The 25,672-nt window shown below is 38.0% G+C and overlaps 1 protein-coding gene across 3 annotated transcripts; it reads left to right on the top strand.

Moving 5' to 3' along the window:
- Positions 1-1,324: 1,324 nt before the first annotated feature.
- SF3B1 (splicing factor 3b subunit 1) lies at positions 1,325-25,040 on the top strand. 3 transcript variants are annotated; one of them, XM_075511334.1, is made up of 25 exons: positions 1,326-1,432; positions 7,656-7,822; positions 9,153-9,254; positions 9,961-10,075; positions 11,927-12,006; positions 13,233-13,400; positions 13,560-13,794; positions 14,608-14,820; positions 15,205-15,326; positions 15,984-16,181; positions 16,273-16,374; positions 17,126-17,305; positions 17,729-17,815; positions 17,944-18,214; positions 18,485-18,630; positions 18,719-18,865; positions 19,016-19,141; positions 19,548-19,769; positions 20,018-20,200; positions 20,296-20,407; positions 20,494-20,614; positions 21,040-21,171; positions 22,054-22,326; positions 22,837-23,053; positions 24,408-25,040. In XM_075511334.1, exons 1-25 carry the CDS (start codon positions 1,405-1,407, stop codon positions 24,564-24,566), a joined length of 3,906 nt encoding a protein of 1,301 aa, XP_075367449.1. In that variant the 5' UTR covers positions 1,326-1,404; the 3' UTR covers positions 24,567-25,040. The 3 variants fall into 3 exon arrangements, 2 of the variants coding, with proteins under 2 accessions (XP_075367449.1, XP_075367451.1); XM_075511336.1 differs by lacking the exons at positions 1,326-1,432; positions 7,656-7,822; positions 9,153-9,254 and adding an exon at positions 11,555-11,610 and having other exon boundaries at positions 10,018-10,075; XR_012777005.1 differs by lacking the exons at positions 13,560-13,794; positions 14,608-14,820; positions 15,205-15,326; ... (14 more) ...; positions 22,837-23,053; positions 24,408-25,040 and adding an exon at positions 11,555-11,610 and having other exon boundaries at positions 1,325-1,432; positions 13,233-13,294.
- Positions 25,041-25,672: the final 632 nt, after the last annotated feature.

The following is a 25,672-nucleotide window of genomic DNA, read 5'->3' as shown; positions in this document are numbered from 1 at the left end:
ATTATTTTGGCTATTTCGAATTCATATACTTGATTTCAAATTCGAATATGTAGTATTTTTTGCTTTTTGTTATTAAATCTCACCTCCTTGATCTTAGATTATTTCTTATATGGATGAATATAAGATGATTCTGAATTCCTTCTTCCACCTGCTAGCAGTTTTGGCCAGTTTGGTGTCATCTGCCAGTTTTAGAAGCATAGCTTCCATTCCCTCTTTCAAGCCCTCACTAGAATATTGAATAGACTTGATGTGCCTGAAGTGCTGTCATCCAGTTATGCCCCCATCTTGTGGCAAGTATACATATATATGCTTTATCCTAATATCTAGCAGTTCATCTGTTGGTACTGGGCCAGTTACCGTGACAAGATGAAACAAAGGTCAAGCAATTTGGCAAACATAGCAGAGCATCCAGATTCCAGTGGGACCAGCCCTCAGGAAGAGACCAGTATCTGTGAGAAGCAAGTTTTGAGGAAACAGCAACGTTTGATGATTGCATTTTGACTGTCCACACAGTATACTGGAAGTGCCATCATCTTTTGGTGTCTCAAATGGGAAGAAGACAGCTTGTAGCCAGGTACTGGAAGAGTGCCGTTAATTCTCTTCTCTAGCCTGAAGGTAACAGAGAAACACTGAAGTGCCTGTACCTTCATATACATAATAGCTTCTTACTCTTGTGTGAAGGCCACTAGAAGACACTGTCCCTTATGAACCAGCCTGAAAAGCACGGTGGGAGGGAACCACTACATTTACACAGATAAACCCAGATGGCGTGAAAAGATGTGCATCACCACGGGGACTGCTGGCAAGATGCTCCGGGGGAGCGGAGCTGGCTGCACCCCACCCAGCTCATCTGGCCCGGCACCACAAATGGCTCAGCCCCCTTCCGAGCCCTGTCCTGCTGTCCCGACACCCGGCGGTCGCTTCTCCTGAGGCCAGCGCCGTGAGCAGCGCCAGCCGCGCCTTCTCCTGCGGCAGCGGGGGATGCTCTGTCAACCGTCCGGGGCCATCCCGGTCCTCTACCCGCAGTCTGACCTCCCCTCAACCCACAGCGCACCCCGAGCCGCGCCCGCCGCCGCCTCACCCTGCCCAGGACGGACCGTTACCGGTCACCTCAGCACCCGCCCCCCAGCGCCCGCCTCCGTGCCGCTCAGCCGCGCTGTCATTCGCTGGTCGCGCTATCCATCACGAGGTGGACGAGGCTTGAGCCCGGGCCCGAGTGACGGCCCAACCGACGGAGTGGCGTCTGCTTGCCGCCGATACTGCGCTTGCGCAAGGCGCCAGTGCCTCGCTGGATGCGGCGAGGCCCACAGCCGCGCTTGCGCACTGAGTTCTCGGCCTTCCCCCTTGTAGCGGAAGTGGCGGGGCCGCGCCAGTTCCGCCTCGGCGTTGTTCGCTGTGGACAAAATGGCGAAGATCGCCAAGACCCACGAAGGTAAAAGGCCCGAAAAGCACTTGCAGCGGCGCCCCTGTAGCTGCGCGTTCGACCCTTGTCTTTTGGTTGTATTTCTTCCCGACTCTGGGCAGCGTCAGGCCCGGCTCCTCGGGTGGGGGCCGGGCGGGCTCGCCCCGCGGCGGGCGGGCCGGGCCTGTTTGTAATGGCGTCTCCGCTTGTATCACCGCCATGCCCCGGCCGCCTCCTCGCGCTCGGGGGCTGAGGGGGTGGGGCTGCGTGGGGCACTCGGCTTGAGGGGGGGCTCTCACTGTGCACGCGTGGGGGGAGCGGGTGGCGGTTGCCAGGCCCGCGCGGGGGAGGAGGTGAGCGGGAGCGGTGTCGGTTAGCTCCGGTTTTGCTGACGGGGCCGGCGGCGGCGCCGCTGGGGCACGGGTCCCGGCTGGGCTCCCACCTGCCAGCAGAAAGCTGAGAGTGAGTGGCGCTTCCGCGAAGGGTCGCCCGTGGACCACTCCTCGCCTCCGATCCCGATCACTGCGCGCACCTCTCGGCCCCCGCCGCTTCGGCCCCTTCCTGGCGCTCGCGTCGAGCGCTCAGTAAAAGTCTGTACGCCTCTGCAGTTTCGCATCCTAAATGTCAATAACACACGTTTATTCTCTTGACCGAGTTCTCCGGCCTGGGTCCGTAGTAAACAGGAGGCCAGAGAGGGAGGGTGAACGGGTGTTGCCCGCTGAAAGCCAGCATGGCCTGAGCTGTTACTAAGCGTGGTGTCGACGTGGTGCTTACTGAGAAAAATGCCCCGAAGGAGGGGAAAAAGCAGTGTGAGGTCTCAAGCGTTTCAGCTGCTGTTTTAGCACAGAGGCTTCCTGCCGGCTGGGTGTTTACGTAGGAAAACTGGTCTCTGAGCGGTTTAATGAGTGAGGGCTTTCATAGGCAGTATGTTATTCTCGGAGGTGCTCTGTGACTGTGTTCACCACTGCTTCCAGCTCTGTATAGCATGAATCAAAGCATTCTTCATGGACAATGTCTGTGGCTTGCCCCGCTCTTAAATATCTTCAGGCAAGGAGGAATAGTTTTTAGAATTGTACTGCTTCTGTGTTTTTGCTTTTGTTTTTTTACTCATGTTTCTGCGTATGATAGGGGATCTGTTGTGTACTATGTTAATTTTACATCCGTAATTCACTAATCAAAAACTATCTCTGGACAGTGGTTGTACACTGTGAGGTAGGCAGGGCGCCCAGGTATTCATTACCTTTGGGGGCAGTAAGTTTGGCACTGAAAAAACTTTTCAAATGGAGAGGCATCATCTCCCCTGGAAGTGAAGTTAATGTAGTCTTTAACACTGCAGCCCTAATTTGAGTTTATGGATGAAGAAAAGCTTAAACAGTTGTCCTCACTTTTTTTTTTTAATTTAATTTTATTTTAATTTTTAGCATTTTAGAACATTTTTTTAGAATTACAGAAATTGTTTTGTTTGTATGCTGTGACATGCGTAGGACTTGAGTGAGATACTACCCAAGTGAGTATTACCCACCAAAATGCTCTGCCTCTCATACTACCTAAAGCGCTTTTAATAATAAAATGGTAGAGTTGTTGGGGTTTTGTTGTTGTTTTTTTTAACTTAAATTGCTTATTTATTGAAAATGGTGGTCCATTGAATTTAATGAAAACATTGACTTGCTTCCAGTTGCATGTGTTTTGATTAGTGTTGTATCAGAACAGGTTTTAAGGGGGGGGGGTGTAGGTAGTTAAATAAAAAATTATGTATAACTGGGTATGATCACGTAATACTGTCTTTCCCAACATGGAGGTATTAGCTGAACAGCTTGATTATTTTTCTTCTAAGTTCTATTCTATTTTACTTTTTTCAGTTCCTGACTGATTTTCCAAATTGAGTTGTTTGTTACTAAATTGTCTTAGAAGATTTTTCACACCTTTGTACTGTTTGTTAAATACTTGTTGATTGATGTGTTCAAGACACAACTTGAAAGAGGTCTCAAAACAGTTTGAGATTGTTTCAGTCACATAGCTTAGGGGGGAACTCTGTTTTAGGCTGAAAAGTAAAGTTTTAAATGGAAGCTTATAAAGCCTGAATAAATGCTTGAGTTTTGAATGCTGTCGAAGGTAGTTTTTAATTTGCATCATTTTTTTTGTTGCTCAGAAAAGAAAGAAGACATCTCCAAACGTAATAGACCTAACATGTATGAGAGTGCTAAAGTAGCTAGAAATAAAGCTGCACAGGGCAAGCTAAATGTGCAAAAATATGATAAGGCATGAAAACATAGAAACTATTTACGCTGTAAAATACTACTTCAGTACAGGGTCTGATTCGTCTTTCTTTTTTCATGCTGAATAATGTCTTACACTCCAAAGATTGCAAGTAGAACTACATGGTATGGTAATAGAGTATATATTTTGAGAAAGGCTATTGTGATCTGGCTGTGAGCTAGATTTTCAGTGACTTTGAATTCAAATATGTTGACTTTAATAATAGTCAACATTTATGGTATGTTTCAAATCAATTGTGCATGTTAAAGTTACTTCTTTTAAAATACCAAAATATATTAAATAGAGTAAAATACAGAAAAAGGAATGATCAGTAGGACCCCCCCCCCCCTTTTTTTTTTTTAAATCCCAGTCCCTTTACTGTTTCTCTTTGACTGGAGTTTCTGTTTATGTCCTGATTGACTAAATAATCAAACAAGTACTTTGCTTTACACAATGTATTTTTCAGCTTTGTGATTACTCTTTCTTGGTTTGATTTGTATTTAAGTGCTTTGTTAAATAGGCTGTGAGCTTTTTCAAGAAAGTGCCAGTTAGCTCAAGGAAGGTAAACACATCTTTAATATCAAAATAGTCTTTTCCAGCTAAATGTGTGATGCTTTCTAAACTGGCAGTCAGGCTACCTCTGGCTGCATACCTTTTAGACCTTCTGGTTAAAGGGGTTTTGTGGCATGTCAAATGGGTGTTCTCTTCAGAGTGCTTCATTTAAACTAGCACTTAGAGACTGCATGGCATTAGTTGAAAATTATGGTGGCCATAAGTGGTGGTTTGTTGACCCTATAGACCCTATGCAGACTTTCCTTTATGGTATAGAGAACCCAGCAGGTTTTGCTGTAAGAAAATGAGAATGCTCCTTAGTCTGCAAACAGTTGTAGTCATTGTGATTTAAAAGTGAAGGCCAATAATAAATGAGATCTGTACCCTCTTCAGTAAATATAGCTATTTTAAAAATAAAATGAGAACAAGGCCTTAGTATGTAAAGTCTTGGTAAGAACTATTAATAGGAAAATATTTTTCTACTAATGCTTTTGCTGCAGAAATCCCACAGTTGTTTTAATAGACTCTGTTGATGGTGGTAGTGGTGGGAGCCCACGCACCAGCAAATCTCTGTGGCCCATCCTGCATGGCAGGGTACTTACTGGTGCTTTATTTGGCTGAGCTATATGGTCAGGTTGATTCAGTGGACAGATGAGGGAAAGGCTTTTGCATTGTAGGCAAGATCTGTAGGCTTTTTTGTGTTGAAGTTGGTTACAGCTATGGATACGCCATCAGGACTTAATATGCTACTAAAGAGGCAGTGTGTTGTTCTAGTAACTGCTCTTTAGAAATAAGAAACAATGTAATTGTACTTTAAAAGCACTTGGTGCTAGTAATGTTGTCCTTGGTAGCAACGGAAGCTTCAGGTATTCCCTTTCACCCCAGTGCTGCATTGCACCAGGCTGCAAAAGGAATCGGGAACTTTATCTGCTCTTTGGAAGAAGCAGAAATGACTAAAAAAAGCTGTGAGAAAAGTATTTGAGTTGTATCAGTTCCATAACCATGCCATAGGACGCCTTCACAAAAATGGAATACCTTAAGATGAACTGGTAAACAGGATACGTGTGGTGTGCCTCTGAAGATGATCAGAGACCTCTGTGGGCAAGACAGGGATCCCTAATTCGGCAGTAGTTTCTTTCTGCTGCTTCTCCAGGAAGTAACATATTGGGGAGCAACGTGTCTCAAGTTCTGGACTCACTGGAATCCCTATGCTGTGCAGGATTTTAGGGGGAGCTGGATGTACCTGGGGGCAGGATTCAGCAGGTGATTGTGGACAGCAGTATAAGGCTTTTGTCAGGTTTCAGCTTCTCATGAGTTCAAGGCAGATACCTTGAGTTTCTGTAATGCAGAGGTGACTGTCCAAATTACCCTGTTCTAGATCTCTGCAGAAGTTTGATGGAAACCCTTAACTGGCTGGAGCAAGATTCTCCTTATCAGCTACTATGATGTATCTTCTGTGCATGGGACTCCTGATGAGTTTAGAAACGTAGTTCTACTGTTTCTCTTGTTCCCCGCTATACCACTACAGGAATTGCAGATTTGCTGTCAGGTTTACAGTGCTTGAAGTGAAGTCAGTGTTTCTAACTGCCAGTCCTGCGGGCTGTACATGAACACTTAATCCTGCTATTCTCACTCGTAGCTGTATAGCAAAGATTTGTCAGGTAAAACTCCATGTTCAGTTACCTCTATAGAAAACATGCCTTTGTACAGGAGGCATAATTTGGCTTGCAGTGTGGTGGGGTTTTTTGTGTGTGTTTTTTTGTTGTTGTTGTTTTTATTAGTGGCAGTTTGTGATGAGAAAAGGACCCAGCCTTGACTTGACTTTAAGCCAAGACTTTAAGTCTTGGAGTTTACAGGACTGACAGTTTAAACTTTTAAACTAAGCAATTCTGATCTGCAGGCTTTCAAACATAAAAAAATTGCCAAAACCACCCCTCACCCCCCCCTTTATGTCTCAGGTCCAATAATTTGGATTAGCAATAATAATCTTACCTTTAAAAAAAAAAAAAGTATCCTAATTTAATTTTTGCCAGGTTTGTTGGCAAATGTTGTAGCATAGTGTCTTTTGCAAGATATCTTGGTGGGAAAACCTTGTGAAATTTATTCGTCCTGAAAAAGAGAAATGAGCAACAACAGTAAAAAACTAGTGAATAGTCAAGATTTAAGATTATTTGTGAATAGACTTTCCTGTAGCTTTTCTAAATTGGCAAACTTCCCTCAAGTTAATGTAGCAGGCAGTACCACTTCAGATGGGAAAGGGTGAATCACAGAATCGTTGAGGTTGGAAGGGACTTTTGAGACCATATAGTCCAACCCTTGTGCTCAAGCATGATCCTTGGTATTCCTTCAGCCATGAAATGCAGCTCTTGGGTATTTTTTTGTCCAGTAAAATAATTGTTTGACCTACTGAAATTCGCATTGTATGGATAATTGTCTTTACGTATCTATTGAATCAAATAAAATTCAGATGGAAACAGTAATAATTTTTATGGAGTTAGCTGTGCGTTAGTATACCTACATCACAGTTACATTTGTTGAAGACAGTTGGATTACTGTAACTTATTTTCTTGTTGCATTACAACAGGTAGGAGGAAAGCATGGTTTAATTTGGTTCCTTGTTTTCTGGGTTAACAAGTTAATGTTCTTTCTGAAACTATCAAATTTCTGAGGTCAGTGATGGCCACCAGAGTTGATCGGAGTCAGACCCTGATAAGTTAAAAGAATTACAAAGCTCCTATTTGTCCTGTTTGAAGAGTAAGCTTTTTGTTATCCAGAAGAATAGTAGACTCTTCAAAGATGATGGCACAGGCAAGAATAGTCATGAGTAAATAACATTTGAGCTGCCAGAGTGAAAAGAAACTGTTAACTTGGTATCCAGTGGCATATTAGAGTTCTTTTTTTTAAAATTTTTTTCTTCAAAGATAATACAGCTTTGCAATATGTTAGATAACACAATGCAGTGTTGTTTTACTAAATGTTTTCAGATTTAACAACTCATGCAGTAGCTCTTTTGAACAGATTTGTTTAAATTAGCAAAATTGTTTTTTTTAATTCATTATAACATTTTGAAAGGCTTTTTTAATGAGAGGATTACATTCGTTGAAGAAAGTGTTGTGTTAGTGTAGCGTTGAGAAATATTACTGTGGTGTGAATTACCTTCTCTGCTATCTCTGTTGGAAGATGAGATACGTTAACAGTGGGTTTGAATAGTTTGCTTTAGACCATACAATTGAAGTAGTCTGTGCTGGATAATGTTACAAGTTAAGGAAAAGCTGCTCATAAACATCGTGATTTTTGTAGTTTTGTGTGTCATATTTGTTTATTTCTTTAGAGATAATCTTTGAAATTGGGTGAAAAACTTAGTTTGCTGTACATAGTAACGAGTATTACATGTTGTGTGTATGTGTAAAAAGACTTGATTTTTTTTTTTGTGTCTTTACCCTAGATATTGAAGCACAAATTCGAGAAATTCAAGGAAAAAAGCCTGCTCTTGATGAAGCACAAGGAGTAGGCCTTGATTCCACAGGATATTATGATCAAGAAATTTATGGTGGTAGTGACAGCAGGTTTGCTGGATATGTCACTTCTATTGCAGCAACTGAATTGGAAGATGTAAGTGATTTTATGTATTTGTTTGTTTAGGGCATGCATCCTAAGTATTTTGGAATTAATTTTGAGTAATTTTTAATAGAATTTGCTGAAGTAAAAGCAGTTATTGTCATTAAAGCCATATTGGACCAAATACGTCTTTTCCGGGAAGCTCATAAGTTCTAAGTCTGGCTTGTACTTCATGAATTGTGCTTTGAAAGTCAATGTAGGCCCAAGCAGAAGGCAAAAAGTTGTGGCCTGGTACTTAATCATTGTCTGCCTTGACTGGAATAATTAACTGTGTTCTGTTGTTGCTGACAAGATGAAAACGATGGTGAAGAAAAAAATCTAATAAACAACAAACTAAGTGACTATTTTAAGTTTTCTATTTCTACTTCATTTCAAATTTCAGACTAATTTTTGAGAATTGGCTTTCTCACTGTATTATGTTCTTCTTACATATCCTGCTTGTAAGATTACTTTATGTTAATTTCTAAGGTTAAACATTTGACCACATTTTCAGTTGCAGGGGCAGTCATAAACTACAGTTCTGACCATAAATACATAGGCAACTACATATTACACTGAGTGAATTATATTTTTAAGAGGAAAGAAGATTGTTATGTTCACTTTAGTACTAGTTGATATAGCTTTTTAGTGATGTACTATGTGTCATTTGTAGACTTCTAAGAATTCCTTCATTAAAAATTTCCATTACAGAGTCTCACTGAAATCAGGTCACAGTTTTAAGAACAGTTTTTCTTTTGTGTTTCTTTAAATTATCGCACAGAAAGCGGCTACTAGTATGAGGAAATAGATAGTAAAAGCATCTTACGCATTCTGAGTACTTGTTATTGCCATTGTGATTGAGAAGGTATACCTAAATTAACATTAATATATTTCTGAATTTTTCACTGTTTCTGAATCTTTTTTTTACAGGGTTATTTACTGAAATTTTGTTCTATATCTAGCTGGCTTTTAAGAAAAAAATGGTTTGAATTTCTGTGCACCAGTTTTCACGTGCCAGCTAGGGAACTATATCAATAGTGCTAATGCAAAATACAGACTTTTTGTATAACTAGTGTAGACAGCATACCTGATTAAATGTAGCATATTGCAGAATACTTGAGTCTTGTAGAGAAAAGGTTACCTTTTTAGTGATGTGGGTAGGTTATCTGATTCAGCAATTTGGGAGTAATAAAACAAGCTATATGAAAAAGCTTGCTAAAATTTGGAATTAACTATTCTAGTTGCGCATTTTCATCTTTTCTATGACCACAGTATGTTAATTTGACATTATTTTATCTAAATATAATATCAACATGACAAATTTGCCATGTCTTTTTACCGACAGGATGATGATGATTACCCTTCTACAAGCTTGCTTGGCCAGAAGAAGCCAGGGTACCATGCTCCAGTGGCATTGCTTAATGACATACCACAATCTACTGAACAGGTACATCTTAATTGGAGGCACAATAAAATACTGTTGTAGGTATTAGGGGAAAGAAGTGTTAAAGTTTTTTGAGGCCAGGTCTGGTCTTTTGGAAATACAAGCTGTGTGTAAAGGGTTATGGTATTTTAATCTTGCTGTAAGCTTGTTGCTGCTTTAGTTTAGAATTCCACAGGGTGATAAAAATTGGCACTTCTGCATGTAAAGGCAATGTGGGCATATACAATAAACTATTAAAAAATTTCTTTTCATAGGTCAAATGCTTCAAAAATGAAAATAACTGGAAAACTTAATGTCCTTTATACTTGTATTTTTGTAAAGAAAATGTAATCGCTTAGGTTTTATATTCCTGGAGTATTTTTCTGTGAAATTTAAAAGTGTATGAAGTAGCATTAGGTCCCCGTGCAAAAAGAAGGGGAAAAGTTGACAGCATGAAATGCTTTGGTAACAAGTGAATAAACTTCTTAAAATAGCAAATTTTTGTCAGAAGTTATTTCATAAGAAATTCTGTGTTAAAAAAAAATAAAATTCCAGTTACAGAAGTAAAATTTATATTAGCATAGTGTTTTGACATTCCTGCATAGTTGAGATTAAAAATAAAGTAGGCCTTTTTAGTAATACTGAAAATTAGTACAGGCTTATGGTTACCAGACACTTTTCATATTGTTCTTCATACATATGTGACTAACAAGTCTTTTTTGGTTTTTAGTATGATCCTTTTGCAGAACACCGTCCTCAAAAGATTGCAGATCGGGAAGATGAGTACAAAAAGCACAGGCGGATGATGATAATTTCCCCTGAGCGTCTTGATCCTTTTGCAGATGGTAATTTATTTTGACTTTTCTATACCCTGTATGAAATTTGTTGTCTTTAATTGTCTTTAGCCCTTTGATTTCTGTTGGCATGCTTATAAACTTAGTTTTGTTTTAAACATCCCCTTTTCATAGAGATTTGGTTGAAAACCTAGATGCCATATTCTTCATCTTTATAATACAAGTTTTCTTTCCAGGTAGAAGGACAAGAAAATAATGAGCCATTGCCATAGAAACACAAAGGGTTAAAGGTTTCTCTTTTCATTTTGTTTTGGGTTGTGCATTATACTTTGAACAACTTGTGTATTGAGTGCTCAAATTCTTTCAGTACCTTGAAAGTTTTCATTCCAAGTCATAGATTTACAGGGTTACTGCTTTTGAAATGCTAGTTCTCAAAATAGAGCACCTAATTCTTACCATCCTATGTAAACTTAGGTGGTATAGCTAAAAGAAACAAAAGCATATATAAGACTTTGATACTATTAATAGTTCAAGTCTCTTCTGATAATTTTAGAATGCAAGTCAGGAAAAGGGGTACTAGTGGGTCTGACAGAAACTTTCTTCAGGTGAGTGAGTTTCACGTGTGGCAATAAGGTGCCTGTTGGCTTAAAATTAGTAGCTAATTTGCAGGTTTTACAAATGAGAATTTCAGCCTGCATGAATTAATAGGGATATTAATTATTTTACTTGCTTAATTGTAATTGATATAAACATGTATTGTCAGAATTCACAGGCCCATACTAACTGTCCTTAATTTCTTTCCTACAGCAGTACTGCTATATGCCAGTCCTGTCTGCATTCTTAAGGGTGCAGTTCAACACATCCTGTGTAGATTATGGTGAAAAAGTATTCCAAAGGAAAGTCCTATCAAAGCTAGTGTCAGAATGACACAGCCAATTGGGCAATGATCTTCAGCATAGAAATGTTTTAAGAAGTCTATTTTTTTCCCTAAATTATAATGCTATACCACTTGTACAGCAAAGCTTCACATTTTTCTTAAAGAAAAGTGTTTTTCTTGACAAGTCTCATTTTTATAAAGTTGGGCTTCTTGTAAAGTATTTAAAAGTTTAATTAACGCAAGATACACAGCATAAAACAACATATGGTATACAAAACCCATTACCTGTGAGTATCATTGTGGTGGTATATGTACTGTATTACATTCAGCTCCCAATCACAATTGTACCTTGAGAAGAGAAGAGGGGGAAAGTGTCATCAAACAGTTTTTTGGGGTTTTTTGTTTGTCTTTTTTTTTTTTTTTTTAAATGAAGCCCTTTTACAATATGTGACACTAGAAGATCTGGGAGACATGTCCAGATTTGTCAAACTTATAAATGGGTCTTTATGATAAAACATTTTAAACATTACTTAGGTATGCAATAGTTATTTATAGTCAGATAACAACTAGGATTTAACAGCTTACACAAGGTAATGTTTTGAATATAAATATCTTTCCAAAGTGTTACTAATGGTAAAGAGATAATTTTCTAGGCTTCTATTCTGCTGCTTGAAGTCAGAACTGCTGATGGAGACAAAGGCACGAAAGTGTACGTATTCCGGATTAGCAACCCAGGAACCCATCACTTCTGAAGACTCTTAACTCTGTTGCCATTTTACCATTTATATCGGCTTTAAAATATTTGTTTGAAACTGCAGTAGTTATGTTTGTGTTCAAACAGGTTAAATTGATCAGCAAACTGAATAAACGTAAGATACATGTAATTTTTAAAATTTTCAATCAAAAAGTAAAATTAACTGATCATGGAATAATATAATGTTAGAGCAGGACAATAGAAAAAGTCAGTAGTTTCTGCTTATCCTGTACTCATTGTGCTCCATTCCTGTTGCTGTTCTCTTCCGCAGGAGGGAAGACACCAGATCCTAAAATGAATGCCAGAACATACATGGATGTTATGCGTGAACAGCATTTAACAAAAGAAGAGGTGTGTGGAGGGGAGGGTTTTCCACTTGAACTTAGTTTCATTTTATAGCCTTTGAAAGCATGTTAAGAGAGTGGGAACGGAAATCCTGTTAACTTTTTGTCTTGACTTAAAAGTCCTTTTCTTTGGAAAACCCTGTTCTTCACATGTTGAATGTCAGTAGAATTTAAAGATGAAAGTTTTGAAAAACATCTGTTCTATATAATACCTAAACAATGAAGGGAGAAATAGTCTCAAAATATTTTAATCTGTGGTTTTTTTTATAGCACTTGAACTTTTTGTTGTTTATTTTCTTTCAGAGGTTGAGAGACAAAAAGTAACAGTCACTGAGGGGTATTCAGTGTCAGAGATGTTTGTTTTTGTGAGCTCTGTCTAAAGGGAATCCAGGGAGGTTTTAAAAGGCTTTTGTTGAAGCACTTATAACAGATGTTGCAGTACTAAGAAGTGGTGTAAGGTTGACATTTGGTTTTAAATATTAAAAAAGAAAAAAAAAGTAAAAGTGCATGCTTTATTCATGGCTATTAAAATTTCATTTTAATAGGTAAGAAGATACTGGTAATATAATCAAATTTCTTGTGTAATACCTACAGTGACATCTTGTTAATTGGAGCAAGATCTTGTAGTTCCAGTGACCTCTGTAGATTTACATTGATTTACCCTACTTGACTTACCTTAATTGAGAAATTAGTTCATCATTTTCACAGTCTTATTGTTTATGGATCCATTGATAAGTGAAAAACAGTCTGGGTTAGTGTGCTGTTTTAACAATGTCATCTCAGAATTTTAAATAAGAATTTCAGGGCTTTTTTGTGTCGTGGGATATAACTCACATGAATGCATTTTCTAACTCATCCACCTTTAATTTACTGAAGTGGAACTTGTTTGAAACAGATGTGTAATGATTTTAAGGCATACATACAGGTGACAGAAGCGGATAATGCTCGAAATTCTCCATCCGTTTACACTTGTTGTAATAATGGCTTTTATAAAAAATCAATTTAAAAACAGCCCCTCCAAACACGGAGCTGCTCTGTTAAGTATAGAAGAATTTGAAAAGAGAATGAACTTGAAATTAAAACAGTAGCTAATTGCATGTTATTTGAGTAAAACCTCAAAAAATAGTATAAAAAGATATAATACAGCTGGAAAATCTCTTTTAAAGGTATAATCTGAAGAGGCCTTCTTAAGAAATCTATTTCTTTTGTTTGTCTTCTTGTGCCCTTGAATAGAGGGAAATTAGGCAACAACTAGCTGAAAAAGCTAAAGCTGGAGAGCTTAAAGTCGTCAATGGAGCTGCATCTCAGCCACCTTCAAAACGCAAACGGCGTTGGGATCAGACAGCTGATCAGACTCCTGGTGCTACACCTAAAAAATTATCCAGTTGGGATCAAGCAGAGGTAACAATCCTAGTGTTCATCAGCTTATCTACAGAATACATTATTAATGCTAATCCTCTTGAATTTCAGAAGTTTCTTACTCTACTAAAAAAGAGCAACTAGCAGTCTTTTACTGTATAGTATGAGAGATATTAATACTTTTGGGTTTGTCTTGTATAGACTCCTGGACATACACCATCTCTGCGATGGGATGAAACTCCAGGCCGTGCAAAGGGTAGCGAAACTCCTGGTGCAACCCCAGGCTCAAAAATATGGGATCCAACTCCCAGTCATACACCAGCAGGAGCTGCAACCCCTGGACGGGACACACCTGGTCATGCAACACCAGGCCATGGAGGTGCCACTTCCAGTGCACGTAAAAATCGATGGGATGAAACACCTAAAACAGAAAGAGGTATTTATGGCGAACTGGAAAACGCATAACAAGTTTTGAATGGTTAATCGTGTAGGAGTTTTTCACCTTAAGTAAACAGTAGATTCAGGCAAGTCAGGCAAGAAGTAATTATATTCTGACATCTAGTGGTTGATGTGAAGTGATGTTTTTGTCTAAGTTTGTAGCATTAAGTTCTGCCTGTTAGCTTAACTCACATCTGTGAAAGCACCTCGGCTCGAAAATTGAATCAAAGTTTTGTGGTGTATCTAGTGACTGCTGCACATGGGGATTTTGATGTGTAAAGGACAGAGTAAAGGAGCTCACGTTGAATTGCTCTTTGTGATATATTTGTGTGTGTTGTTTTTGAACTGTTTAATTTTTTTGAAGAGGTTAGCATTAAAACAAGTTTTGGAAGCATTCTCTCACCTGCCTAATTTGAATTAGGCTCGTGTGTCAGAGAACAGTGAAACACCATTGTTCCTTAATGCTTTTATCAGGGGTGTACATGGAGTACTTTGTCCGATTTCTAGAATATCTGAATTCTTTTGTATTTTTTAGAATTTTATCTATTTATGGTAAGATTCAGCAAGAAGATTACATGCTTTTTTCATAAAATGCAGTTCTCTGTTGGATGTTTTTAGTGTAATGCCTGTGGTTTTTTTTCAATATTCACCAAAGTAGTCTTTACTTTTTATCTAGTATATTTGTTTATTTAATACTTTTTTATTTGTGTAGACATGAGGACAAGATACTGAAAATGGGTTTGGATATTGATACTGTAGTTGGAGTATATACTGTTCACCTTTCTGTAAAAATTGTTTTGTTTTCCCTTAGATACTCCGGGACACGGCAGTGGATGGGCTGAGACGCCTCGTACAGATAGAGGTGGTGACTCCATTGGTGAGACACCAACCCCAGGAGCGAGTAAAAGAAAGTCACGATGGGATGAAACACCTGCTAGCCAGATGGGTGGCAGCACTCCGGTTCTGACACCTGGCAAAACACCCATTGGTACACCAGCTATGAACATGGCAACTCCTACACCAGGTAAGCCCAGTCCATTCTCTGAAGCTTCACTTGCTTTTGTGGAAATGAAGCATTTACCTTTATATTGTATTTTGAAATAGACTTCTGCCTAACATGTTCTCCTGCCTGTATGAAAGCAGTCAGTATATGCTCAGTTTACCATTTTTAATACTCGCAGCAACTGAGTTCTGGAAGGGAATCGAGAATAAGGTTATATGTCTGTTCTGTTCAATTTAGTTGGTAAAAAATTGATAAAAGGCTCTCAAAGTTTGATATCTTACTGGCTACAGATTTCAAGTGCTGTGGAAACTTTGGCTCAAGAGAGCACTTAACCTTTAAGTAAACAAGTCATCTCCTGCATACAGAAGATTTTATTTATTTATTTATTTTAAAAATTGAATATAGGTCATATTATGAGCATGACTCCTGAACAGCTGCAGGCTTGGCGTTGGGAAAGGGAAATTGATGAGAGAAACAGACCACTTTCTGACGAAGAATTGGATGCTATGTTTCCTGAAGGATATAAGGTAATTCATCTGGATTAAAATACAGCCGACCACGATGGGGTGTTTTTCTGCCAGAGGATATTGAGATTTTTTTTTTTAACCCAAGTTGTCCCAGAAGTAGAATGTTTCAATTTAAGTATTGATTATTGATTTTAGACATTTGTTCAGTTCGGTTACTGATTTATTGTAAATCCATTAGAAACGGAAAACTAAAGGTGATCTCAAAGGCCAGTTGTTACTCTGCTTCTCAATGTCGTGAAGGCCTGTCAAGGCCAGAAATGAGCTCTGAAGGGACTGATAAAAATATGAAGTCCAGGTGTAGAAAAACATAGAAGAGAGTCACAAATTCTAAGTCAGCAAGTACGCCGTGTTGATACAGATATTGAAGTGCTTCTTTAATACTTTGTAAAAAGACTTCAAAGTTTATTATCCAAGCTCTCAGCAGTGGAAGTGAGCTTTCTTCTGAAATACCATCAATACGGGATAAGCACAAATAGGAACTGTCATGGTGAATTTGTTTGTATTGCTATGAACATGGGATCTAATGTATGCAATAACACTTGCACAAATCCCCAAACAAATAAAATGGAAGATTTAAGTTTAGTAATGTTTTGTATTTGATGCCTTCCTCTTTTTATATCTGTTGTGATAAGATAAATTTTGTTCTTTCTTCTGTAGGTTCTTCCCCCACCAGCTGGTTATGTACCTATTCGCACTCCAGCTCGTAAGCTTACAGCAACTCCTACGCCTTTGGGTGGTATGACTGGATTCCACATGCAGACAGAAGACCGGACTATGAAGAGTGTTAATGACCAGCCATCTGGCAATCTTCCATTCCTAAAACCAGATGATATCCAATACTTTGATAAACTGCTGGTAAATGAGATTTCACTCATGCTGATTAAAGTTTCCTGATTTCTTTTGAATATGTAGCAATGCCTATTTATTTGTCTGGAATTATTTGTAGGTTGATGTTGATGAATCAACTTTGAGTCCTGAAGAACAGAAGGAGAGAAAAATAATGAAATTACTTCTGAAAATAAAGAATGGCACACCTCCCATGAGAAAGGTAAGATGAATTGTCAGATGTATTTATGTAATTTCATTTTTAAAAATCTGCATTTGTTTTCAGGTTTAGCTTCAGTTGTCCGTCGGATTCTCTTTAAGATAATCTCCTAAACTTTGATATCTATTTAAGCGTTTTCTTCCTCTTCTACACCTGTGTGGCTTTTTGTTTGGCATTCAATGTAGTTTGGTATTGCTGCTCTTTGTACAGTAATGTCAATCACTAAATAGTATATGGCTTATATAATTTTTTTTTTTACAATTCTGAGGAACTAGATTTATAGTACTTTTTGCTTACAGGGCTTCGTAATTTTCTGGATTTTGCTTCTTACACTTAAATTAGCAGTGTAGCTCTTAGTGAAGTTTCAGCCTTGCACATTATGCAAGGCACATGAGCAGTCTTTTCTGCACAATTTTGCTCTAAATTGACCATAGCACCAAGCTGCCTAGATGCAAGTAAGTGCTGTACAAGCTGCTTTTCAGATGGAGCCATTCTTAATATTAGAGTAGGAGCATGCTTTTCTTGAAAATTGAACATCTGGGAGCTAACATCAGGGTGTTTTCTCTTCACACATTCATTTTTAAACAGATCAGCATAAAATTGTTTGAAGTAGAGTTTTGCAGTGGTAGGAGCAGGTATTTTGAAGCCTGTGGCTACAGTGGATTACATTTTAACTTGGTTAATACCTCCCTGTTTTGTAATTGTTCAGTGTTGTTTCCTTAGTTTAACTGAGAGGCTGTTTGGTTTTGTTTAGGCTGCATTGCGACAAATTACTGATAAAGCTCGGGAATTTGGAGCAGGACCATTGTTTAATCAGATTCTGCCTCTGCTGATGTCGCCAACGCTTGAAGATCAGGAGCGTCACTTGCTTGTCAAAGTCATCGACAGAATTCTTTACAAACTGGATGACTTGGTCCGACCATATGTACACAAGGTCTGTTGCAGTTTACTATTTCATCTTTGATTTGCTTTTTCTGATCATTGCTGGGAGAAGTGTGTATTTTATTTGCATATCAGAAGAGGATGTTACCATGTGTTTTTTTTAACACAATTGGCTTCCATATTTCTTCTTAAGCCAAACTTTAAGTTCTTGTAGTGAGATCAAAGTGTGGGCTTTATAGTATCAAGGCATGATGTAAAAATGATATATGCACACTTGGGGGTGGGAAGGGGATCGTACCTGATCTAGGTAGTATCTCTGGGCCAGGTCCTTTAGAGACAGAGAGCTGTAAAAAGAGCGTAATACATTTACATTCTTTCTGGTCATCGTAAAGCTTTAAGCTTGGATCCATGGAATCATCTCTGTTTCATGGAATCTAGTATGAAAGGAAATATTAATTTGTTCATCTTTTTTCAGATTCTTGTTGTCATTGAACCACTGCTGATTGATGAAGACTACTATGCTAGAGTGGAAGGCAGAGAAATTATTTCAAACTTGGCTAAGGTAAAGTTCCATCCTTCATTAAGGCACCGACTTAGCTTACATATAGCTGCATGTTTATAGGCATGGCAGAAGAATTAACTGTGCTGTTAATAAATCTAATTGGTATGTTTTGTATGTTTTTCCTTCAGGCTGCTGGTTTGGCAACAATGATCTCCACAATGCGACCTGATATTGATAACATGGATGAATATGTCCGAAATACAACAGCTCGAGCCTTTGCTGTCGTTGCCTCTGCGTTGGGCATTCCTTCTCTGTTACCCTTCTTGAAAGCTGTCTGTAAAAGCAAAAAGTCCTGGCAGGCTAGGCATACTGGCATCAAGATTGTACAGCAGATTGCTATTCTTATGGGTTGTGCTATCTTGCCTCATCTCAGGAGCTTGGTTGAAATTATTGAACATGGTAAGTTCTGCTTTTTCAGGTAAAGATTCTTTTATTCACTTGATATTTGGAAAATGTTTCATACCTCAGTGAGGCACAGTGATAATAAGGTCCTTGTTTTGTGTGTTCTTTTGACACTGAGAAACAGTTCAGCTGACTCTGAAAGAGGAATAGTGGTTCAGTTTTCCTGAAAATAAGTTAATCCCTTTTATACTGCCCCTCTGTTTTTGCTATTTTGAACTTAAGTCCCAAGAAGTACAAGAAGTGGTACTAAACGCTGCTCTCTTGCAGGTCTGGTGGATGAGCAGCAGAAAGTTCGCACCATCAGTGCTTTGGCTATTGCTGCTTTGGCTGAGGCAGCTACTCCCTATGGTATTGAGTCATTTGATTCTGTTCTGAAGCCTTTATGGAAGGGTATACGTCAACACAGAGGAAAGGTATATCTAAAATACTTTCTTTAGTTTGAACTGAAATGAATGTATATCTTCTGTAACTAATTAGAGACATATTTCTACATTTAAATAGGGTTTGGCTGCCTTTTTGAAGGCTATTGGTTACCTGATTCCACTCATGGATGCTGAGTATGCAAACTATTATACCAGAGAAGTCATGCTAATCCTTATCAGAGAGTTCCAGTCTCCTGATGAAGAGATGAAAAAAATTGTGTTGAAGGTATGTCAGAATGATTGTTTAGCATTAATATCAAATACATATGTTTTTCCTTTTCTTAAAAAAAACAGAAAAAAACCAAAGCAAAACAAAAAAAAACCCCACCCAAACCCTACACAGAATTAAAATTGTTGGATTTTTATTTCCTATCAGGTGGTAAAGCAGTGTTGTGGTACGGATGGTGTTGAAGCAAACTACATTAAAACAGAAATCTTGCCACCTTTTTTCAAACACTTCTGGCAGCACAGAATGGCATTGGACAGAAGAAATTACAGACAGGTATTTTGTTTTTTTTTAGTTGGAAAATTATTTACAGTAGAACAAAATTCAGATTAGAATGTTCATTCAAACTAGATGCTTAATTTTGTCTTGTATGTCCTGAAACTGAATTTTGTTTGGACTAGAGATTTAGAAGTTGCATAGCCATGAGATTCACAGGTTCTTAGGAGGCTATCAAGACATTTTACATCCGTGAATACGAGTCTACATCAGTTGTAAGGTGGTGTAGTTCACCCCATTTGTGTTGTTTAAAACATTGGATGATTTCTAAAGGTAAAAACAGTTGTTCATAGCGGGTGTAACATGTATGATGCTGTTTCTCCTCTTCAGACTAGGGAAATTTATTTTCAAGATGTAGCAAGTAGATTTGAACAATGCTTGCTTACTTAACATTTGTGTATTTCAGTTGGTTGATACAACTGTGGAGCTGGCAAATAAAGTTGGAGCAGCAGAAATTATTTCCAGAATTGTGGATGATCTGAAAGATGAGGCTGAGCAGTACAGAAAAATGGTCATGGAAACAATTGAGAAGATAATGGGAAATCTGGGGGCAGCAGACATTGATCATAAACTGGAAGAACAACTTATTGATGGTATCTTGTACGCCTTTCAGGAACAGACCACAGAGGTATGGCCAAGGGTATTTAGTATTTGGTTCACTTTAATTGTAAGCTAGCTCACTGTAAGTTATACAGAAACATATGCTTCTAAGTTAGATTTTTAGAATCCCTTTTTAGATGGCAGTGCTCTAATCCATGAAATCCAGAAACAAGCTCTGGAATGTTAGCATTTTAATAGCAATTTTAGATGATGTCAAGTTTAATTAAAATGTAGTGTTGCTGTTGGTCTGATTTTCCTTTGTTGTTTTACACTCAGGATTCTGTGATGCTGAATGGTTTTGGCACAGTGGTTAATGCTCTAGGCAAGAGAGTTAAACCCTACTTGCCACAGATCTGTGGTACAGTTTTGTGGCGTTTGAACAACAAGTCAGCTAAAGTTAGGCAGCAGGCTGCTGACCTGATCTCTCGTACTGCAGTTGTCATGAAGACTTGTCAAGAGGTATTGTATTAACTTCTACCAAATGTGCTGTATCATGTCATAGTAATGAGAAGGAACAAAAAAATTAACTACTAAATCTTTTTACTTGGTTATAGGAAAAACTGATGGGACACTTGGGTGTTGTGTTGTATGAGTACCTGGGTGAAGAATATCCTGAAGTACTGGGCAGCATACTGGGAGCACTTAAGGCTATTGTGAATGTTATAGGTATGTTTGTGTATTGATTACATGCCTGTTCAAGAGCAAAATGAAAAGGCATTATAAAACTAAATATGCCTCTTTGAATTCAATAGGTATGCACAAGATGACGCCACCAATCAAAGATCTGCTGCCACGGCTTACACCTATTCTGAAGAACAGACACGAGAAAGTACAGGAAAATTGCATTGATCTTGTTGGGCGCATTGCAGACCGGTAAGCTGACTAACAATAAAAATTGCCCACACAGAGGGTCAAATATATTGTAGCAAAAGCTAAAGCTGAGTATCAGGTTTGGCATCTGGGTATTTATTGTCATGTCTCTTGATATTTCTTAAGTTGTGCATAAAGCTTAAGATGAGATATTTAGCAGATGGTCTGTTGAACGTATTGTAATTATATTACTTTGCCAACACTTTGTAAGAAGTATGTTGTCCATTTATGCAAACTTAGAATGCACACAATATAATAGAGTACACTGTTAACCAGTGAAGATCTAGTGTTAACAGATACCTAATTAAGGAAATTTTTTAAGCAGTATCCCTCTGTTGATAGCAAATGAATAAGTGCTGCAATTTATGTAGTTGTATTTTAAAACTGCTAACATCACTGAAGAGGTAACTCACTTTGTTCTCTTTCAGAGGTGCAGAATATGTTTCTGCAAGAGAGTGGATGAGGATCTGCTTTGAACTGCTTGAATTACTAAAAGCTCACAAGAAAGCTATCCGAAGAGCCACAGTGAACACTTTTGGTTATATTGCAAAAGCTATTGGGTAAGTTGGTTTAATGCTTATCCACTTCTGCACACACTTACCTAACATAGTGATGATTGTGAGTTTTCTGGTGAGAAATATTCAAACTTCTCTGCATTTAACATGTTAAATGTGTAGACTTGATTTGACTCATTTTGTAGAAGGAGACTAGTCACCTATTCTCATTAACATAGGGTGCTGCACTTTTGAACTAAACTTGTAGACTAGCAAGGTTCGAGTTTAATTTGGTAGTAAGAGCTGTTTGTGTCATGAATTTTTGATACTGTGATATGCATTCAGACCCTCTCTGTATTCTTTCATGAATGCTCCTTCAATTAATCAATCTCTCTGCTCCTATTTTTCCCCAAATCAATACTTTTATTGACTTGCAAAGGATTTTTTTACCACTAAGGTGATCCTGCAAGTCAGAAAATTGTAGAATGAAGCACAATTCCCATCTTTATGCATATTCTTAAATAAGTGACCGATTACTGACTTAATGCAGATACAGCAAGCAACCAAGGAATGCCATAACTGCACTTATCTATACAGGACATTGCCTATCTCTGTGAATGTGTATGGTTTTATACAAGTTTGTAATTACCTGTGGGATCAGAGTAATAGTGGGGAGGCTACTGCTATCCTCCAGAGTTTACAAGAGGCAGAACAGAAGGCAGGGAAAAAGCTAAGTCTAGAGAAGGTAAAAAATGTTGGTTATTAAAATAAGATCGTGCAGTTGCTTGAGTTGTTTTATGGTTTCGTGGTTTATATTGTTTCCCAGTTGTCTAAACTTTTTTTAAGGGCTAAGCCATGCTTTCTGCCGCTTGCTGTTTGAAACTCAACTAATTTTATCCAAATCCTCACTGAATCTGTTGACATGGACACGCATGTTATCTCTTCCAGGCCTCACGATGTATTGGCTACACTGCTAAATAACTTGAAAGTACAGGAAAGGCAGAACAGAGTATGTACTACAGTAGCAATTGCTATTGTAGCTGAAACATGCTCACCTTTCACAGTGCTGCCTGCACTCATGAATGAATACAGAGTTCCAGAACTGAATGTCCAGAATGGTGTGTTAAAATCTCTTTCTTTCCTGTTCGAATACATTGGAGAGATGGGAAAAGATTACATTTATGCTGTTACACCATTGCTCGAAGATGCTTTAATGGACAGGTGAGTGCACTTCTTTCTATCTGTGGTACAGTTAACCATAGTCATATATTTTAAGTATATAGCTGGGTCTTAATGATAGCAAATATGCATATTGTTCTTGTTTGCTGAAGATGTTAAGTGACCAGCATAATTTGGAAGCTATTATCTGCAAATAATTCAGATTATATACTCCTATTTTACTAAAAATTTTGAAGGTTAAAATGATGCAAGTATCTTAAGTGATGCAGGCATCTTAAGTGAGTCAAGACTTCTCACATTCAAACTGCTTTTGATGATTTCTGTTGTTAGTACTTTCGCCGCAGAATTAGAGCGGGGTAATTTGTCAGAAAACTCCGTCTTTTTAACTTACTGATTTTTGTTACTCTGCCTCTTGCTGTCAGTAAATATGGGTTAAAAGTGTGTATTAGTGCTTTCAAAAAAAGTGTTATTGAAAAGAAATAAAATACTATGCTTGTCCAATCCTGTTACTTTTAAGTATAATTTATTAACAGACCATTGTTCTCTTTGCAGGGATCTTGTACACAGACAAACAGCCAGTGCCGTGGTGCAACATATGTCTCTTGGTGTTTACGGGTTTGGCTGTGAAGATTCTCTTAATCATTTGTTAAATTACGTATGGCCTAATGTGTTTGAAACCTCTCCTCACGTCATTCAGGCAGTTATGGGGGCTCTGGAAGGCCTCAGAGTTGCTATTGGTCCTTGCAGAATGTTGCAGTATTGTTTACAGGTATGTCCTCTTGTATGCTGGGATAGCAGAGGTGGCAATTATCAGGCAGAACTTCTTTCCAGGAGACAAAAAAGTCAACTGAAGATGATTTCCAGCAAAGGAAAACAGCATGGCTTTTCGTCTCTTTAAAATATTCTTTAAACATGGCATTCTGTGCCAAGGACTTCAATAATTGAAATATGCAACAAACAGAGATTTTGGTATAGTAAGATAGCTGAATACATTGAGAAACTTGTGTAGAAGTAGCAGGTAATGTAGAATATCAATTGGCTTTTAGCCGATTGGCCTGGCACTCTAACTTGTAAAATGGAAGCATCTCACAAATTTTGAGGACACTAACTAATGACTGGGGAATAAATTAATAGTGCAAGGGGTTATGAGAACAAGTAACAAGTGAGATAAGTAAACTAGAGGATAGGCTTAATATTAAATCTACGTTATTTGTCATTAGGCGAGAAAAACAGTAAGACATTTAAAACTGTGCAAGAGTGAAGCACTAGAAAACAGTGCATTGATCAGAATTTATACCATTACATCAACACTAGTCAGTTCAGCTTCTGTAAATGTGTATGTGGCAGTAAAATCTGAAGGCTCTTCCTTTTCTGTGTAATTGCATGTAAACAGTTCTTGCTGCGTTGGCTATAGAATCTAAACTCACATAACAGGTGGGAAGCAAGGATTAATATAATGCAGATCAATGTAGAGAAGATGTGAGAGCATTTTATTAATTATTTGCGGATACGGGATTTGACTGTGTGGTTTTTTATGTGGGGGGCCTCAGCACAAAGATACTGACATCAGTAGGAAGGTGAAAGAAGTCTCTTGCACAGTGGTGTGGGTTTTTTCTTGTTTGTGGGTTTCTTCCCCCCCCCCCCCCCCCCCCCAAATATTGCTTGTATCTTCTTATTATATAGAACTGTTTTTTTCTAGAGCTTTCACATTCTGCTCATTTTTTTAGGTTTAATAATAGTTTGTCATGTATTCCTATCTAGCTCTCTCTGCACAAATCACAATTAGCAGAGCCAAAGATAAGACTTGGTTCCAACTAAATATACTGCAGCAGGTTTTAATTTTTATTTTAAAAGAAAAATACAAAACTAGAAACACATTCAGTGGAATTTCTCCCTGCAAAAAAAGATAAGAAAATCTGTCTCTAAATAATACTTTTTTTACTACTTCCTAGTTTAGATAGTCACAAAAATTTGGAATGACACACTTAGTGTACCTTCTTTGTTGTAAGTGGTGTTAGTTACTGTAATTGCTTTTTAAAATGCTTATTGTGCAAAACTTAAGTTCAATAACAGGCATTTAGACCTTAAGCTTTTAATAAATTTTGTTCCGTTCTATTTTCTAGGGTTTGTTTCACCCTGCCAGGAAAGTCAGAGATGTTTATTGGAAGATTTATAATTCGATCTATATCGGATCACAGGATGCTCTGATAGCACATTATCCAAGAATCTATAATGATGAAAAGAACACCTATATTCGTTATGAACTTGATTACATCTTATAATCTTCTTGTTCAGTTGTTCGTGTTTAATGCACAGCTGTTCTTCAATTAAATGCTTCAGATTTGATGATGTAAAATTTTAAAATATTGGAGATCAGTATAGAGCTGGTCAGAGGCAGAGCTAGGAATCCAGTAGCATGATTTTTTAAATATGTCCTTGTTTTTTGATGTTAAACAGTTAAAGCCAGTAGTGACCAAGAAAACAGTGATTACAATGTACTGGAGGGATTTCATTTTGGATTCATCTTTATGAAGATTTAGATTTCATTCCTTGTGTTTAAAGGGGAAGTTTATTTGAGAAATAAACATTTGTGTATAAAAACTAATTTGTGTGTGATTTTTGGACAGAGGGGCTTGTAAAACGAGTCCCTTTGGATTAAGTATTTGTTCATGTAATAAATAGGTGGCATTTTAACATTTTAACCCTTTTTGTCATCCCCTAGCTTTTGAATAAATAAGAAAAACATACAAACTGTAGTTAATGTGTGTATCTTTGTCATGCAATAATGTAGCTGTAGTCTGGCTGATGGTTGTAGTAGTGGCAGTTTATTTTCATGGAAAAAGTAGTGTTTAATTGCTTGTTATTGCTTCATCTGCAGTATCCTGGTTGTGGGGATGGATTAGCTTGTTAAGTTTTCAGAAGTAGTTTATCATAAATGGTATGTGTAAAATCAGTTGTGCAAATCATGCATATTGATCACATTTAGCATGTCTCTTAGCATGTATGGCTGTATAAAAAACCCAAATAATATTTATAGGCTGTGCTATAATTCCTATAAAGAGCTATTAATGTCCTCAGCACCTGAGTTGAGGCAATTTCTAAGTGTGTGTGTGGCATAGGAAATGCTTCAGCTTGAGATAAGAAAAGCATTTTATTTCCTCATTTGCTTTTTTCCTTCTGTATGCATCCTAAAAAGAAGGTCTTGCTATCTGACAGTAAACCACATAAACACAAAGTTAAATCATTCTGGTAGTATTGTACATTACCATATGTTTATAAGATAACGAAAAGTAGTAGTTGGCTATCAGGCATGTTGTTCTGAGTCCTTGATTTGAGTGATTAAGTTCATCTTACCAAGTTCAATGCAGTGTTGTTAGCTGACTTCTCT

The sequence above is a fragment of the Mycteria americana genome, chromosome 9 (genome assembly GCF_035582795.1).
Source record: "Mycteria americana isolate JAX WOST 10 ecotype Jacksonville Zoo and Gardens chromosome 9, USCA_MyAme_1.0, whole genome shotgun sequence".
In the NCBI taxonomy this organism is placed as follows: Eukaryota; Metazoa; Chordata; class Aves; order Ciconiiformes; family Ciconiidae; genus Mycteria; species Mycteria americana.
Note: the sequence above shows the minus strand (reverse complement) of the source record. Positions and strands in the feature narration are given on the sequence as shown.

Coding starts and splice junctions, on each gene's coding strand:
- SF3B1 (XM_075511334.1), top strand. CDS start 1,405: ATGGCGAAGATCGCCAAGACCCACGAAG. Junction 10,076..11,926: donor TCTTGATCCTTTTGCAGATG/GTAATTTATTTT, acceptor TCTCTTCCGCAG/GAGGGAAGACACCAGATCCT. Junction 13,401..13,559: donor CCAGTTGGGATCAAGCAGAG/GTAACAATCCTA, acceptor TGTCTTGTATAG/ACTCCTGGACATACACCATC.